Genomic DNA, 19,102 nt, shown 5'->3' with positions numbered 1-19,102 from the left:
ACCCTCCTCGCCACCCAGAACACCGCCACCTTCTCTCTCACCTGTTTTAAAACCTCAGAGGCAGCGTGTGGTCACCTCTTCCTCAAGACTGCTTACTCTGTTGTTTTTGTGTGTGTGTGTGTGTGAAAGTGTGTTTTTCTCAAATTATGCAGGAAGTAGAGCAACTGTAGACTGTTTAATTGCTGTTGACAGAACCTGTGCATGAGTGTGTTTTCATGTGTTTTTTTCACTCATTCAATAATAATAACGCTGGTGTCTTCAGCTGCAACTGTGAAGCCATGAAACCATAAACTCCTCATTTGTACAATTCATCCGTTATTTTTAAACCACATCCTCCATTTGTCTTCACATTTTATTAAACAAGAAAGTCTTTTTTGTGTTATGTTCAAAAAAGACATTCTGACCCCTCCTGTCCGTGAGTCATTTCATCAAAGGAATAGTTTTGATTTTTTTGAATTGGGGTTATATGAGGTACTTACGAATAGTCAATGTATTACATGCAGTAGATGATGGATGTGAAGAGAGAATATATAACAGCTTCAGTTAGGACTGCCTGATTTCAGAGCTGATTATAAGCTAAGGAGTAAGCCGTCTTGCCTCCTCTATCTCTTTTAAAAGTTGCACATGCGCATCATTCAGGGTTTGTATGGACATTAACTGATAAATTGTTTCATTTTTGAAGAAAACATGCCTTCCAAATATGTTTTCTTCTTCCTCTGGATAAAAAAAAGCTCTACCCCGTCCACAGCTGTACCTTTTTTTACTCTGTAGTGTCTGCATCTCCAATATTGGGGTGTGCTGACTGCAATCTGCTATAGAAAATACACTGACTATGTATAAGTACCTCATACAACCCCACTTAAAAAAAATCCAAACTATCCCTTTAAGGCCATCATTCATTTATCTTCACAACCTTTTATAATACAAGAATGTCCTTTTTTGTTGTTAAAAAAGACATTCGGACCAACTCTGGCATTGAGTCATTTCATCAACTTAACAACAAAACATTTAAACATCTTCACCCTCATTTCCTTACATATAAATAGCATAAACATCACTGAATATGTAAGTCTGAATTGGCTGTTGCTTGCAGACACCTCACAAAACATGCGTGTGTTCAAGTGTGTGTGCTGTCGCTGCACCCTCTCCATCTTCCACACCTCATTTTGAGTGTGTAGAGCTGCACCACAGTGTGCTTTCTGCTAATTGTCTCAGTGAAATGTGTGATTCCAGAGTTTAACCTGCTCCCCTCCGTCCCCGCAGGAAAGAAGAGCTCTAGAAAGGAAGATTTCTGAGATGGAGGAGGAACTTAAGGTACACACTGTCACACACAAACACATTGTATGTTGTGTTCATGCACAGTGGGGTTTCCATCTCTGCTAGTGTGTAGGTGGTACTTGTGAGCTCCAACATAGCGCTAACAGCTGTCACTTCAGTCTGTGACGGCTCCTTTATATGTAAATCCCACTTATTCAAATGCTGGTGAGTCATCTTAAATATCATAATGTTTAAAAGATAATATTCTTTATTTTTATCGTAACCAAATAGTAAATTTTATGACCCGGAAACACAAGCAGTGAGACAATTAGGTGATAAACAACAGATTGTTCTAAACTACTTTATATGGACTAAACTGCTCCTTTGTGTCCTTTTAAGCCGCTGTCCCAGATCTCAGTAATAAACATCTATTGCAGTATGATTTTTATTACCAAAAGGAGTAATAGGGTTAAATTACAAACACAGGACTCTTGTTGTACAAAAACTTAGCTTCAAATACTCCGTATCTGCACCATGTTTGTTAAAACGGGACAAATATGACGTGCACGATCAACAAAATAAAGCTGCCGCAGTCATCAAATACATGATTCTCTTGAAGTTCAGTTTCGAACCAAAATACCACAAAGGCACGAATATGAGGCGACCTCCCTGCATGGGTCTAATTTTCAAAAGCTTCTCCCAGCTGCCACCGCGACGTGCAGTACCACACCCGAGCTATCGACACAAGATCCACAGTCTGACCCGAAACCAGGAATCCTAAAATAACCATTTGCGAAAACAGCACGTTTGAAATAAACGTTTATGGACGTTTTATACATGCGAAACAAGGATCATATATTATAAAAGGAAGGCAATTCAGGAAATAGATTCCATTATTATTATCATTTATTTCAAAGTACTCATCGCTCAAAACGCGATCTGACCAGCATGTTCTTTGCGTAACCCAAAACCGAACCAAGAAAATACTACTAATAAATCACCTTTTTTGCAGATCAACCAGTGTGTATCTTCGGGTACGTGACTGGATGCAGGACTCTGAGCCCCAATTCAGACTAGTTCTGTTAGGAAAGTAACAGATACTGAGATACTACAGAGTTCTCATCTTTCCTTTTTCCTTTTAAAACTAAAACATGAAGTACTTTTAAGTAGCCAGTGTATATGTCTTTTACTCTCACACTCCTGTCAGGCTGTTGAATCAGTCTGACTCTTAATGTGATGACACCTGTAAGTCTTGGCTGCTAGACAAATGTCCGAAGGGACGCTTTGGACTAGTGTGGGACTAGTGTCCTCCACACACACTTTGTTGATGCTGCAGCCTTTTTAACATCGTTGTAGTTGAACTCTGTGCGATGCAAAGATGCAAATTGCTTTGTTGCCATTTAAAAGAAGTGAGTCCGTTTCACTCATGTGTGATCGTACCCTAACCAGCATTTACAATTTGGTCTGGTGATATCACCTTAGCTTTCAAAAGTCTCTCCTTCATGGCAGCCCAAACCAGTCACACGAACCATCAGAAAACATCTCAGACTTTAGCGGGGCTGACAAACTTTAGCTGACTTCTAGAAACTGACAAGAGGCAACATTAAAGCAAAAATTAACCCCTGAAAGAATATGTATCTAATGTTTTGAATATGTTCATGTCTAGCCCTAGAGTGTAATACAACCTCTACTCACAAATGTAATTTCCAAAAACAATATGTCTTTATATTCTGCCCGGTGCGGTCCTTCACCTCTGTGACGCCTGCTAAACGTGCGTCTCTTATTCAGTTCAGGGCTCGTCTCAGGCCGTCTGTGTTGACATCACATTTAAGCTCTTCCACTGAGACACCCAATTAAATGCTCCTCTTCTCGAAAAGTGATTTTAGCAGGAGAGAGTGGAAGAAGGAAAAAAAAATCCATTAAATTCTAGTAAGCGAGTGTTGTTCTCATGGCTGTGATAACGAAGTGTGTTTATTTTTAGGAAGCTGGCTGATCTTATCAGTGTCACTTTTCCATTCTATCTACAAGCATCACGCCGAGCCGGAGAGCTCTTAATCATTCCTCCGGTTTCCAAAATCTGTCCCCATTTTCTAACAATCTTCCTTTTTCTGTTTTCCCTCTTTTCTCCTCCTCTCGGCCCCTCTTTCTCTATTAATTTATGCTGTCCTGTCTCTCATTAAACCTTTCTCTCCTCATTTGTTTCCTGAAACTCACTCCTCCTTCTCCTCTCCTGCCATCCTTTCGCTCTGCTCCTCCCTCCCTCTCTCTTTGTTTTCCTGTGTTGTGGTTGTTGTTTTCCCCCCCTGCAGAACCTCCCCCAGGTAAAGCAGGTTCAGGCCCTGCGGCAGGTTAAGGAGCGGCTGCAGGCTGAGAACCGGGCCCTGTCCCGCGTGTTGGCAAAGCTCTCGCAGTCCGCCTGCAGCCAGCTGCCCACCGTCGACCTCTAAGCCACGTCCGTCTGTCCACCACCATCTCCTCCTTTTCCTCCTCTCCTCCTCCTCCTTCTTCTTCCTCACCTTCCCCCCTTCCCAACCCCATTCTTCTCATGCTCCATTCGTGCTCTGCCCGCACCCATAGACAGGCAGGTGCCCAGCCGCCCAACCAACACTGGTTTTGTAAACTCCCCTTTCCGCCCCCCTCTGCCTCCCCAGAGCTTTTGGTTTTCAGATTGGGGAGGGTGTCTTTTCTTTTATTTGTACAATAGGACACTCTCCTTTTACAGTACACAGCTGGCCGGCCATTTCCACACCTGTCAGCTTATGAAAATTACCCTAAATCAGTGGTTCCCAACTGGTCCAGCCACTGGGTCCAGATTTCACTTCAGTCGTTAGTTCAAGGTCCGCACATAAGAGAAATTCCCACACATTCAGTTTGATTTCACAAACTGTAAATAACACGTCGGCTTAAAGCAGAGTAAAACAACAGGTTTTGCATGAATAAAGTGCAAATAGTGAAAATCAGGAGCATTTCTAGATTTGGGGGACACTGGGGGCTTAGTCAAGACCTGTATAGGGAAAACAAAATCTCCAAAAGTTTTCTTTTAAAAAAAAATGAGTAAAAATCTGGCAATTTTTCTTTCTCTTTTAAAATCGGGGTGATATTTTTTCCTTTTATTTTTTATTGTCTTTTTTTCTTAAAAATCTTTTGGCATTTTTTTCTTTTTTCTAACATTTTTTTTATCAACATTTTTTTTGCTGCTTTTTTTTTGCTCTGAAAACTTTTGGCTTTTTTTTCCCTTTAAAATTTTTGGTGATTTCGAAGAAATGTCTTTCTTTTTAGAAAGGCCATTTACTTTTTCTACAAGAATTTTTGCCATTTTTTGATCTTTTAAATTTTTTGGTCATTGATAAAGAAACCATGCCTGCCTCTGTGGGATGAACACCGAGGGAAGCCCAGGGAAATAAATATTTATAGATTTGGAGAAGGTTAAAAAAAGCCACTCACCTCCTCTGATACATACAGAGCAGTCTCTTAGGCCTATTCTTACTTTTTGGAAGAAAAAACAGCCACATAATACCAGGAACACATCAATGAAATAGCTACTGTTCTCGAGAAAAAACAACAAATCTGCAGCAGGAAGTCTGACTTCAAAATAAAGCTTTGTGTTGAAAATTCACTGTATTTAAAAATAATGTTTTTCACAAACTTAACATGGTTGTGAGTCTAAATGGACCCGCGACCCACCAGTTGGGAACCGCTGCCCCTACATACATCAGAGCAACATATTAAAAATAAGAGCAGAAAAAGCTCAGGTAAGTATCATTGAAGGTCAACAGGTGTCTAAATGACATTTTTAATTTTGAAGTTCACTGTGAAGGAGAGTGTCCTCTGTGGAGTTTGGAGCTGTGATGCTTCTTCAGAGGGAGGTCACTTGTTCAGTTTGGCTTGTTCTGGCTTCTTTGCATGAAGTGGCTTCTTTTTTTGGCATCAACTTTTTCAACCCAAATTTTCAGAGATTGCGATTTTTTTCTTTCCCCCTCGTTTACCCCCCCAAAATTTCATTTTGACAGACATCAACAAATAAATGCATGCGTTGACAGCAGTGTGTAGAGTTGTATGGAAGCCCGTTTTTTTATCAGTGATATTCTGAATCCTCATTATTTTGATACTAAGTCATTAGTGAGAGAAAGTCTTTGTTGTGATACAAAGTATAATGACTTAGTTTTGCATCCTAATGAGAAACTTTCAGAAAATAATGACTAGATCTTTTTTTGAGGTACAAAGTCATTATTTTTGGAAACTTTATCCTTGTTTTGCAATTCAAAGTCGTTATGTTTGATGTTTAAGTCATTATTTTTGAAAAGGTTTAGCATCATTTTGGGTTACTAAGTCATTGTGAGGCAGGTTTACATTATTTTGAGAACATTTTGAGATAGTAAGTCATGATTTTCAGAAAGTGTCTCTATATGTTGCAGCACCAAGTCATTATTTAGAAAAAAATTAGCATCATTTTTGCGCTACTAAGTTATTTTGAGATATGTTAGCATTATTTTGGGATGCTAAGTCATTATTTTTCTAATCTTTCTCATTGTGTTTCAATACACAGTCATTTTGAGATTACAGAAAGTTATAATCTTGAGATACTAAGTCATTATTTTGCATTATTAAGTCATTTTTTTAGATACTAAGTCATTATTTTGAGAACGTTTAGCATCATTTTGAAACACTAAGTGATTATTTTGCAATATTAAGTCATTGTGAGAAAGATTACCATCATTTGGGGACGCAAACTCACTATTTTCCGAAAGTTTCTCATTATGTTGCAATACAAAATCATTTTGAGATTAGTCACTTTTGACACAAAGTTATCATTTTGAGATATTAAGTCAATATTTTTAGACATGAAGTCATTATTATTTTGTTTTGAGATACAAAATCATTATTTTGCGATATTACGTAAATATTTTTAAAATAGTAATTCATTGTTTTTGCAATATTGAGTAATTATTTTGAGATACTAATTCATTATTTTGTGATATTAAGTCATTTACTGACCAAGCGTTTGTATTAGACACGTTGTGAGTGAGAATGTGTTTCGTCTTATTTGAGCAGGTTTTTTAAATTTGCCTCTAAATAGTCACAACAACCTGAAACTTGACAGTATTTTTGGGAGCACAATATCCTTATTTTTTACAAAGAGGAAACGCAGAGTTGCTCCTGACACCTGCAGGGTTCTGTAGATACGTAGAGCCATCCAGATGACAATTTTTTTTGCACTCAAACAAAAAAAGTCTTTTTTAGTCTCTGCTGTGTATTTTTGTGGCTGCCGGCGAGCAGCCGCTCAGATTCTGCATGGCTTTTTCAGGATTTTTGGCCTGTGGTGTGCCCGCTTTCTTCTTTTCTCTCTCTCTTTTGACTTGGAACAAGGATTTTTCTTCCTTTTTTCAATTTTTTTTTAAACAAAGAGGTGAAAACAAAACATGAGAGATGCCGTGTGACTCCGAGCTTTACACAGGCTGCAATTAACAGTTTGTAAAACCGGCCTGACTGGTTTAATGACACCATGTGTCTGTCGAGACTTGTCTATGCCTTCTCCTCTCTCTCTCCTCCTCCTCCCTGTTTCCTTTTTATTCCCTTTCAGATGCTCCCAGACTTGAAAGCAGACAACCAGAGACTAAAGGACGAGAACGGAGCGCTCATTCGAGTCATTAGCAAGCTTTCCAAGTAGACCAGACCCCCCCTCCCCCGCCTCACCCCGTCTTCTGCACCCCCTAGTCCCCCATGGCAGTGACTAATGGAATTGCACATTTAGATATTAATTGCAACAGACATCAGAGACTCCTTTTTCTTTCTTTTTTTTCTCCTCCCAGCTCTTTATCTCCTTTTTTTTTTTTTTTTTTTGCTCCTCCACCTCTGCAGCATCCATCCATCCATCCATCCTCCTCGACTTTTACCCACTCGATCGTGTGGCTGCTGTCCTGATAGAACCACTGAGTTTACAGAGCAAAACGGAGATGTGTGATCAGCATGTAAAAACGGGCGGAGAAGCCTGAAAACTATTTAACCAATAAGCCTTAGTTGTACATAAAGAGGAAAAAAAAAAACACTCGCAGCGATCTTTCTCTTCTCTCTTCTCTCTCTTTCTCTCGGCTTTCACTTAAATCCAACACCTGATTTTATTTGTGCCACAATCTTTCTGTTTTTCCTCTCCTTGTGTTGTGTGCTGTGCTCCCTTTTTTTTTTTTTTTTTTTTTTTTAAATAAAGTGCCACTTCTGCCCCGTACCGGCTCCCTTCACACACACAAATGCACACACACACTCGCGCCCCGTCATTTTTGTTACCTCTGTGTGTCTTCCTCCAAGAGGGATTTTTTTTTTTCGTTTTTGCGCTTTAGCGAGGCGGACCTGGTGGAATTTAAGCTTTCACTGTATGTGCAATATGCATTTTTTTTTAATGCTTTAATGAGTCCATCACAAATAGGATTTTCACTCTTCCACCGCTTCCATCGCTCACCTTCCTCCTCTTTTTTTTTTTTGTTTTAAGTTTGTAGTGTAGTCAGTTTATACTCTGTATTTCTCACTTTGTTTTAGCAGGTACTGAGTGATGCTGTATATACCTGTATGTATTTGTTTGAGACCAGCACATGGCATGCGTTTATGGTTCCCGTCTGTTACTATTAAAAGTATACAAATTCCAGAGGACAAAAAGGTGTGTTTTAATTATTTTGTTCTTTTTATAGACATTGGATACAGTACCGTAGAGCCTCTCTCTCTTTACACGGGACAGCTGGCAAAGTGTTCAGTGCTTTTTTTTTCCAGTTTAAAATAAGTGTTCACATAATTGTGAGATAAAAAAAAAGAAATAATCGCTTCACTACATTTCACTTTCATTGTATTCAGTATCTTGGAAGAGTGCTGTTAATTTTGTTTCCAATTTTTTTTTAAAAAAAAAAGCTGTAGTATTATAGCCAAGGTGTTGTCACTAAAAATAAAATATCTTAGGTATCGCTAACCCAGTCCTTTTTACAAATGTCTACATGCACTGTCAATGCCATGTGAGGAGTCTTGATGTCAGGTTAAAGCAAATCGCCACCATCAAATATTCCATGCATCTGAAAACATTTTATGCATTTCAGTGGCCTTTTAAGGATATTTTAGTAAAAGTTTAAAAAAATGAATAAATAAAAAAAAGTCACTGCAGATGGACTGATGACCATCTACTCTGGTTTAGACTTTTTTTGTTTTTGTTTTTTTCCTTTATTTTTTTTCCCGTCATCTTGTAAAATAGGTGTGTGGCTTAATACATGCAAGCTGTGCTGTGACTACCAACCACTGAAGAGTTCATTAAAAATAAACTTGTACATTGTAAAGTTCCCACGTCTGATTATTTAAATGTTTATTTATAACCCGTTTGACACCGATTTCATTCAATTTATATAAATGGATTTCATAAAGGGCTAAACATTTTCACACGCACTGGTTAGATATTCACTCAGTGTTTTGGTCAAAAGGTGCTGTTTAGGTTTAATTTCTGTGATGAAATCATTGTGTATTTGGTATTTTATAACCACATGTCTGTTTCATTGTGATTTTGTGGCAGATTTTGGAGTATTTGTCATATGATGTTTGTCAGTAACTTCTTTTTGTTGCTCCCTGTCTTGGCCAGGAGAGTTGAAAAAGAGGCTACACTCTTTAATCTCTCTTTATTTAACTTTAACATTTAACTGCTGAGACAAATGTTAAATATAATGTTATTTATTTTATAGGAATGTGTAATTCCACATTTATTTCATATCCATGTTTATTTAATTAATAGGCTAATTTATTTATTTTAACTGATTTAATATTGACTTAATTGCATTATCAAATAGACTAGTTTAATGTATTTTGGGGGACTTTAATTTTTATTTTGAAGTTTATTTCATTGCCATGTGTATTTATTGTGGCATATTTATTTATTTACATTGACTTAAATTGCATATTTTTTATTTATTTCATTGGACTTTTACTGAACAATTCCACATCAGTTTACTTCTGATTCATTTCATATCCATGTTTATTTATTTCATAAGCTTATTTATTTATTTATTTATTTATTTAATATTGACTTTAATGGCATGCCATACATGACTAGACAAGACTTGGTGTAAAACTGAAAAATATTGTATATATTTGTAATTTGAGTGAACTGACCCTTTACGGTTGTTAAAGGCTAATAACCAGTCATGTATGCTGATAAGAAATTATTTTAAATATCGTGTCTGAGTACCTAAAAAGTACCTGCTCGGCCTCTAACAGGGAGCAGAGGTATTTCACTGCTGCTACACCATCATACCAGTAGATGGTGCACAGCTTTGCAGACTCAGTCAGGTGCACGAAACTGGGTTTATTATGGTGGAGGGATTTCTTTTAGCTGGTGCGTATGCACAATCAGGAGAAATGTGGATGTGATACTAAATACTGAAACACTCACTCAAAACACACATACTTCTCTGCAGCATAACCTATAATAATATAGTTTATTAGTTGATTTTGGGGCATAATAATTACATCTGCAAAGTAATTAAATTAGAAAATTTAGTATAAAGTAGCATGAAACAGAAACACTCAAGTGCAAGCGCTTCAAAACTGTACCTGAGTAAATCTAGTTCTCCACCACCGTTTATGTGAGCGTGATTATGAAACCAACGAGTTTTTGTTTTTATCTTCAAAAACAGCTCACCAGGTTGCGACTTGCTCTTTAGATCTGTGATGAAGGGCTCTGATCTTTGGATTTAGTTTTGGGGATAAGCGGCGGTATCTGCCATAATTGCTCAGACTCATGCAAAAGTGTCTCGCTTTTCTATTTTTCCATTGCCTCAGCACGTGGTTAGGACGTCTGGTTTGTGTCTTTGCAGTGACATGGACATGTTTCCTCAGCCGTCCACAGCATAATGTCTACATCAGGACTTCAGCAAAAGAAAAAAAAAAAGATGTGTAGACAGATTCCTGGCCTAAGAAAGTGAACCCGTGTCATTGTAGTAACAAATGTTTTGAATTAATGCCTCCTTTTGTGTTGGTTGGCTGGCTCAGAGGCAAAGACGATGACATCAGGCTATTATTTTCTGTCATTATAGCGAGCTATACTTCAGCGTGTGCGTTTTTGCGTGATTTGTAGTAAATTTGAATATGATATATAGAAAACAGTGGTATGTACGGAAGCCAAGAACAGCCATGTTTTTTTTTTCTAAAGAAGACAATCATTTCTAAGAAATAAGTTCAAAGTTACAGACATTTATCTGCAAAAAATAGAAAAGAAAATTTTGAAGAAAATGACCTCAAGAGAGTGCTCAAGATTTTTTTTTTAAAATCTGTAACATGATTTTAAATTTAAACAAAGTTTCCTGGACATTTTTCCTTAATTTTTTGATAATATCTAATAATCCTCCAAGCTAATTTTCAAAATCGTGTCCTTGTCGACTTTTCCTAATAGTTTACTACACATTTCCTTCCAAGTTGCTTATTATTTTTTTCCACTTTTTTTTTAAACAGAAAACCAATTTTCTCAAAGGTTTAAATGCTAGTAAAAGGCATCTGAATGCAGCACAAGCAAACTGAATTCAGGTGTTAAATGGTTAACCTGGAATCGTGAGAAAACAAGTTTATTATCTTAAGATAACAAAATGAGTAATTAACTTATGATCTCAAGATTAAAATTTGAGAAAAAAAACATTGCAAGCACAGCCGCTCTTGGCTTGAAAGTGTGACCTGTAATGAGTCTCAACAGGAGCCTCGGAGCCCTTAAATGTAAATCTCCTGATTTCTGTCTGATTCCTGACAGCAGCTCCACCACGAGATGACGGGCTGTGCTTTTCGAGGTTGGAAATCATCCATAAAGAAGGAATTAGATCTTGGCAACTGCTGTCACACACAGAGACACTCACACTCGTTTTCTCCCACTCGTATTATTTCCACCACGGCCTAATCTCCCGCTCCGCTCTACCGTAAAGTGCAGCAAGCCAAACAAACCTCCTCCCCCAAACTGCAATTTCAAACCCGCCATCACAAGCACGCGGGACTTAGACACACTGGATGAGCAAAACCCCTCAGAGCTGAGGACAAACAGCAGCGGGGTTTCTCTCCGCTGACAAACAATGACAAATCGAGGCGTCCCGATGAAGTGACAGCTCGAGTCTGTCACTGAAACAAAGACAAACACACTCGGTTAGGAAAGAGTGATTCAAAGCGGCGGTGGATTGGTGAGGCTGCATCGAGGAAAGAGGATATAGAGACGTCTCTGTCTCTCTCTGAGTGTCAGCAGCATTTAGAGGAAATATCCTGAACTGTGATGTGTCGTCGGGACACTGAGGAGGTCATACAAGGAGAGGACAGATGAGCTCAGTGATAAACTTATCAAACAGGGAGTTGACAGAAATAATCAAGAATTATGAAACCGGTTCCAGCGTCCCGAATTACTTTTGTTTTTGGACTGTTGGTTTAGCACAACTAACGTAGAGAATTTGGGTTTGTGAGAATTAACAGTGAAAATTATGGTAATTAATTTGGCTCCACCCTCAAGGCTTCAAAACGACCAGCCCTTTCTCATTCTTTAGTCGTCAAATACTGCTGCTTTTGCAGTGCTTTGGGCGTAAGATACAGACTGTATCTGCATGATACGCCGGCGGAAGGCATCAGCAGAGAACGCGCCGGCCAGAACCGTTCACAGTGTTATTTTACTGCTGCGACAGAATGATGTGCAGACGGTCAGCGCCAGTTGGGAGCCTTTTGCGTCCGCATGATGCGCTGCTGGGTGGCGCCAGGTTAAAACGCTTACAGTAACGACATAATATAAGGAGTGCAAGGGCACCTACAGGGCGCGCTGGAGGGGCGATGAATGGGTCAACAAACCTCGGACTTTCATGTGGGAGTCCGGTGTTCACTTCCCATCTTACTGTGACTGACAAACCTATAGATTTAGAGGACTCAGATGACTCAGCATCACAAAGCGAGGGCACGGGGAGGTTGGCATGGTGACCCACCCAGTCACACCGCCATCATCAACAGATGGCACCCTGCAGATGGCACTGGGATGACACTAGGAGCCGTTGGAGGGCACAGAGGGGAAAACGGACAAACCTGCGAGCTGGACAGAAGACAGTCTGCACAACAACAGGAACCTGCAGGAACATTACGGCTGTGAGCTCATTATGCACCGAAATATGTCAGCCTTTTAGTTACTCATAGCTGAAATTTCGTGTCACAGTTGAATGTTGTGATGACAGTACGCTGACTTTCACTCCTTTTGTTTCACAGAAAGTGTGTGTCACCTGTTGTCCCTCCGGTTCTGCTGTTGATGCAGAACGACTGACTCCCAGCCTGACAGTCACAGACGAGGGTTAAACCACAGAAGCCTTTTGACAGGAAGCTCAACAGTTCAAATCCAGGATCATCAGGGCATGTGAGTAATGTTCTCTATATCCTGAATCCATACGTCACAAAAACACCCTTTGGTTATCACTATACAACTCCCAGATAACGATGTCACCTCATGCATGTGTTTGCCCTTTCACAATAATATCACGTATAATTTACATCACAGCTAACTGTTTTCCCAACCATGTTATGGTGTGTCCACCTGTTTTTTATTCACGCTAAAATAAGTCATAAGGTAGTCATCTCTACTGTATGACTGTGTTACAAACTGACATGCAATTAATTTTAAAAAAAAGATGATGTGCAGCAAAAAAAACACATTACTGTTACTGTGTAATTCTGAGACATTGCACAATTTAAAATGACGAATCACCCGGTTTTCACGAAAGTCGGACCAACGCGGTGTCAAAAAATTAGAAAAATATAGCAAAATACAGCAAAAAAAGTAGCAAGGCTTCGAGGAGCTACAGCCGTCTGCCGTCGTCACACAACATGAGAAAATCTACAACAAAGATCTAACCTTTCGACATTTTAATGCAGAAATGTTGCATATTTTATCTTAAGTTTCGGTTAAGATGCTCAACATTTGTTCCCTTAAAATATAAAGTTCAGAAGAAAAGTTTGACATTTTGGAAAATAGTTGCCTTCAACAAAATCACCTACCAGCACCTCTAAAACTCACAAATTAACAAATTATTCATCTAATTTTCTTAAATGCATCAGCGCATCAGAATTTGCTCCTGCATTTCTTCGCCAAAAGCGATCTTTGCTGGTGGTTTCATCACAGTAAACTGAAGGTTAAAAGTTTAAGTATAAAGTTTTAAACTCATAGCCAGCTCATGTTTCTGATTTATGAGTCAGTTCTTCGTAGAGAGGACAGATAATCGTGTTATTTACATTCAGAGCATCAGTGTCTGATCGCCTGACGTCTGAAAACACGAGTCTCCGTCTCTCTTTTTGAATTTATAACAATCTTATCCAGACTGCAGTGGAGGGTTTCTGCAGAACGGTTGTGTGCAAACCAACATCTGGGCGGCTCGGGAGAAACATTTCTTGAATACTTACTTACTCTTGGATAAACAATTTCATGGGGGAGTGAGCTCCTGGTGTAGGCTCCCTCGCTACAAAATTACCCACCTAATGGCTTTTGACTGAAACATTACTGTCAAATAAATGAAAATGTGTGAACGCAAGAGCGGCCATTACACACTGTTATGTTTAATATAAATTTCAGATTACTTGCCGGGGCTCATTTTACAGGCGGGCGAGCAATGCATTCTTCCTCCGTACTGCAAACGTGTTGTGGGTTACAAAATATGGCCGTTCATTACAGAGCTTTCAGACAGCGTGCGGGATAGGTCGAACCAAACACTTTAAGCACGTTGGGAATACATTACTGGAATGGGGTTTAGTTGAAAGCAGCAGCGTTTGTGTTGGCACGGAAGAGAGAAGTCGGCGACAACCTTCGTGCCCCCTCATTCTCTTTTTCCTCCTCAAAAGCAGACAGAAATATGCAAAATATGCAGCAGTGTGACCTGAGTCCATAGATCAGGGTTTATTTTTAGGAAAGGCGCCTTACTCCCTTTGACTCCACCCAAGTTTTCTCATTATCTGTAACAGGGCCGGCACTCAAAGAGATAACGGCTGAATGCCTCCCACTCTCCGACTCGGAGAAGTGGATGAGTGTCACATTTTTAGATCTGCGCTGCAAATAACACAAATCCATCAAAGATTCTGTGAATGAACTTTCACAAAATCCGTGTTATTAGTGAAACCTCTCTCTGAGGTTATAAAGTGAAAATGCAGCATCCAACTGCATCGACCACAACAGTGCTTTAGAGCTCCTGTTTGCTCGATGTTAGATACTGACACAGATGGAGCCCTCTGTCCACACTTTGCATTCATTTCATTCATATTTGTCCAATTCAGATTTATTTATAAAGCACATTTAAGAGTTGACCAAAGTGTTGTACACCAATAAATAGATAAATCATAGCATAAATAACATTAAACATAAATGGGACATAAAATACTGAATTGATTGTAAGCACAGCTGTCAATCATGTTGGAAAATCCCCTTTTTGTTGAACTGAATAATTCGTTAAATCCCGACTTATCATAAAAATGATCAGCTGAACGAACATCAGGGGGATGAAAACTACCTTCAGTGACAAAAACCATCTTTGGGAAAAATATATTTGGTGTGTACTTTGAGTTTTTAGTTTGGCCTATGTCCCATTCACTAACATGGAGGGGCAGGCTTTATGACCTATACTGCAGCCAGACACCAGGGGGCGATCAAGACTGGTGCTACACTTTGGGGAAACTGTTGTGTTGTCCATCTTTCTATGTGATAATTTGCATATCAGCGCCTCGAGTCTGGATGAATAAGCTGATGTTATCCAGTCTTTGTTGTGGTTTGTGCCGGTCTCCATTTCTTAGTTAAGCTTAGTTTTCATTATTGCTGCACACTATTCTTCACTTTGGATTTTTTCTCGGGAAATTCAGCCCTTGAGTCCTTTACATAGAAGTCATTGAGAGGCTGTTAGAGGCAACCGAGAAAGTCGAGGAAGGTCTCAGTTATGTTAATAAATAAAATAATAAAATAATGAATGCATGTAAAAAGTTACATCCAGAACCCTCTTTTCATATAAAGGCTATGTTTGGAGAAAAATAGATATCAATGGTAAACCTGCCTGAAAGTCAACGCATCCTTGGGACCAAGCTTGACGCACACAAATCTAACACCTTGAGGCTCGTACCCTTCTGCACAGTTAACTTATAGTGCCATTATCCTTCATGAAATGAGCTCTGTGACAGTAAGCACCTATAGCAGGTTTAAATCACAGCGTCGGGAGAAACCTGCTCGTATATTGAGTTAATGGCAGAAACGCTCCGGGATTGAATATCACTGGAAGGCCACGCAGAGTTATGACAATGGCAATGACTTGCACTTTTTTAGATTAATTATATTTCCTCTAAGCTGGGATCATTACGCAGGAGAGCTGCAGGACGGAGATGAAATAATGATGCCGACTGTATGAAGATCAGAAGTGATACTTGACTCTGCAGAATGCAAAGTGAGTTGTTTGCTGTCTTTGGAGCTTTCCATCATTTCACACAATCTACCTCAGCAGATGGACTTTGAAATCATTGAATTGTAGATGTAAAAATTTCCATTTTTTTCCGAGAACTTCAAGGACTTTTCATCGATGAAACCACCAGGGTCCAGCATATCCTCGGAGAAGGTCATTTTGACCATCAAACATTCAATAAAAAACTGAATATTTATCTCCAGATCCCTTTTGAAAATGAAATGACAAAATTAAAAAAACAACCAGAATGGAATGCATTTAAATAAATTTACTTAAATACAAATTACAAGTAATTGTAAATTCTTGAGTATTTCAGTTTTGTGCAAAATATAAGATGAGAATATAAAGTATGATACATTTACTTTCCTGCTTGCTTGAACCCAAACGCCAGAATAAATGTTGGCATTATATGTTTCAGTAAAACCAGGAACACTTTACATGTGCACGTTATTATGTAGCATATGCATTAAAACCGCTGTGTGGTATGTGAAGGACATTTTAAAAGGCCTGGACTAAAATAATTTTATAGACAACTGAATGAGGACATAAAGGTGATGTTTTCCTGTAAAAAGATACAGGATCAAGGTGTGAAGGTGATTACAACTTTCGGTATTCAGATTTCTTGACCACAACCCCATCATAATGGAGAGAAATAAACTTGTCAGGCATGTTGTGTTCAACCTTCCCTTTAGCTGGAATCAAGAGAGTACATCAGACAAACAAGGAGTTTCTCCTGTGATCAGAGCGGGTTGGATGAGTCACCCGGCGCCAGAGGGAGTCAGTCTGTGGGATCTGCGTGGGAGAGCTCACTCGTCAAACAAACGCTCGTCTGCACAAATGTTGCACTCCAACTGTGCAATTATCAAAGGCCTATTGAAGACAAGAAATCTCTGACATTGTGCTGAGTCCTTTATACAGCCGACACACACCTGTTGCTGATGGCATAAACTGCAAAAATGGTGCTTTCAAGGTCCTTCTAAACTTTGCTCAAAGGCAAGAGTGTGCAGTTGAAAAATTGTCGGTCAGAACATTTTCAAAGGATTCATTCTGAATTATTTCTATATGAAATTCCTTTATGAGAAAGATCACTGTCATGTTGCACACTTTACAAGGACACCACACTTTCACACACCTGTTGGGCAGCAACTAACGATTATTTTCATGATTAATTGATCTCTCTTTTGCTTGCATTATGAAAAAAGTGCATTTCTTTCATGTAATAAGGTCACGTCTTAAAACTTACCTTGAAAAAATAAACTTTTACTAATTTTAGCACATTGTTTTTTTTTCAGTCTGTCTTTTTTATTATTGTTATTGTTTATATCTTATTTTATCATTGGGTATTATATTATTTTCTTGTATTATTTTAATTGTTTGATTTTGTTTACCTCACCGCAGTCCATAGGACGCTTTATTGCCAACATTTCTTATTTGTGTTATTATTAGTATTTATTTTTATTATTATTACCATATTGTATTTTTTTCTTGTATTTGTCTAACACCTGAAGTATTTAAGCATGGGTTCAAACATGTAAAGCACTTTGTTACCTGTTGTTATTTATGTGGGGAGAAGTTAGTGGAAAAATAAATATATTTGGGTCTTAAAAAGAGGCTAAAAAGACAAAAAAAAATGGGTTTTTTTTACTTTAACTACGTAAAGCACTTTGTAACTTAGTTTATTATTATGTATTATAAGCTAATCACTCCTTTTACATGATTTAAAACCTATAGAAAAACAAAGTCACACCAAAAACAGAATTTACATAATTTAATGTACTTAAATTATTAGTCTTGAAAACCATGAAATTACAGAAATATTGTAAAAATAGTATTTGAAAGGCTCAAAAGTATGATAAAGTGATGTATAAAATACCACAAACACCTTTAAAAAGTATCATAAATCTCCTGAATTAAAGGACTATACATTGTGCTCGTGCTGAGCTCCTCGGTTGCTTCGGCTGCTGTCGGAAGTGCTCGGGTGTTCTCGGACTCACCCGGTGTGCCAGAGGGCAGAGCGAGCGCCGCGGCTCTCAGCGCTCGAGACCAGCGCCATTCATCTGAGAGCACCGCGGGCACACCTGGTCGAACCGAGCAGAGCAGTTTAACGACTCAAACGGCTCCAAACAGGTGAGTTTTTACCTGACTTCTTCATTTCAGTCAACTTTTGCACACTTTACGGTACTTTTATTCGAGAAAACATAATTAAAGATACACGAAGACTTGCAACTTTTGCGCATTTAAGCTAACAGCAAACTTTAGGAACCTGTTGTTATTGACGGCGTGAGCCGTTAGTGGAAAAATAAATGCATTTGTGTCTTAAAAAGAGGCCAAAAAGACAAAAAACGTTTTGTTTTTGACTTTATTTTACTTCTACCTGTCAACAGCACCCGGGTTAATCACTTGAGGAATGCGGTGCCATTAGGACCAAACTTCATATCAACTTTACGTTAATTTTAACAAACTCGTCAGAAAGGGGATCATGGCAACGGGTGGATTTAAGTCCAACGCCACGACAGACTTTTTGGAGGAGTGGAAAGCAAAACGGGAGAAAATGCGAGCCAAAATGCTGGGGGACATAGCCGCAGCGACGGGTGCTCCCCTGGGTGCCAGCAACCCAAACAGCAACACCGGTAACCGCCACGCCGCCCCGCTGACCACCGAGCTCACTAACAACGGCAGCCCGGACCGGAGCGCCTCCGCGGGGAGCTACCTCCCCTCCTCCTACGCGGTGGCTCGGTCCTCCTCCGGCTCTGCTTTAAAGAGACCCGAGGAGGAAACGCACCACCTTGCTGCCTGCACCGCTTCACCCACAGCCGCCACCCCGCCGGGAAGCAACCTGAAGAAGGCCCCGCCTCAGACGGACAAGTCCCCGGACTCCAGCCCCATGGCGTGCAATGACAGTGACAAGGGGAGCCCATCACCCAGTAAAGTCAAGGAGAAGAACAGCACTGGTCCCAGTGCTCGGAAGGGGAAAGGGCAGATTGAGAAGAGGAAGTTGAGGGAAAAGAGGAGATCAACAGGTGTTGTCAGCATACCATCCAATGAGGTGAGTCAGCCTTGGTTATTGTCATAATAATGTGAAAAGTAAATCCTCTGAAGGGAAAGCACCTTTACTCCAGGATAGCTTCACTTAAGCTGGAAAGGAGATTGTTTTTGTCGCAATGAGTCAGGAGTTTTTGTTTTATTAACTCTGCTGTGGGGTGATATGGGAAGGAGGCCCATGTTGTGATGGGGGCAGCTGTCAAAACTATTACAAAGACCAGGTGACAAGTAGGGCAGGGTAATATAACAACTATTTATGATATATAAGTACAATACGTAACATTTAAATCATTTTCCAATATTGGATTCATTTAATAGCATGGAAAACAACACACACACACCACATATTTTTACTT

General features: G+C 39.3%; 2 protein-coding genes across 12 annotated transcripts in view; both read left to right on the top strand.

Annotated features, from left to right (window-relative positions):
- Window positions 1–8,567, top strand: part of ppp1r12a (protein phosphatase 1, regulatory subunit 12A) — a 67,210-nt gene extending 58,643 nt beyond the window's left edge. For 6 of the 11 annotated variants that reach the window (XM_042510949.1, XM_042510957.1, XM_042510948.1 and 3 more), the window contains 2 exons: window positions 1,264–1,314; window positions 3,567–3,838. In XM_042510949.1, coding sequence (XP_042366883.1) covers window positions 1,264–1,314; window positions 3,567–3,704 — 189 coding nt within the window. In that variant the 3' untranslated portion in view covers window positions 3,705–3,838. Of the gene's footprint in view, window positions 1–1,263; window positions 1,315–3,566; window positions 3,839–6,838 lie in introns of those variants that run through there. The other 5 variants (XM_042510959.1, XM_042510958.1, XM_042510950.1 and 2 more) reach the window with 3 other exon arrangements.
- Window positions 8,568–17,744: 9,177 nt separating this feature from the next.
- Window positions 17,745–19,102, top strand: part of pawr (PRKC, apoptosis, WT1, regulator) — a 77,832-nt gene continuing 76,474 nt past the window's right edge. The window contains exons 1-2 of the mRNA XM_042511273.1: window positions 17,745–17,831; window positions 18,089–18,750. Of these exons, the coding sequence (XP_042367207.1) occupies window positions 18,184–18,750 (567 nt within the window). The 5' untranslated portion in view covers window positions 17,745–17,831; window positions 18,089–18,183. The remainder of the gene's footprint in view (window positions 17,832–18,088; window positions 18,751–19,102) is intronic.

The sequence above is a fragment of the Plectropomus leopardus genome, chromosome 22 (genome assembly GCF_008729295.1).
Source record: "Plectropomus leopardus isolate mb chromosome 22, YSFRI_Pleo_2.0, whole genome shotgun sequence".
Classification (NCBI taxonomy): domain Eukaryota; kingdom Metazoa; phylum Chordata; class Actinopteri; order Perciformes; family Serranidae; genus Plectropomus; species Plectropomus leopardus.
Note: the sequence above shows the minus strand (reverse complement) of the source record. Positions and strands in the feature narration are given on the sequence as shown.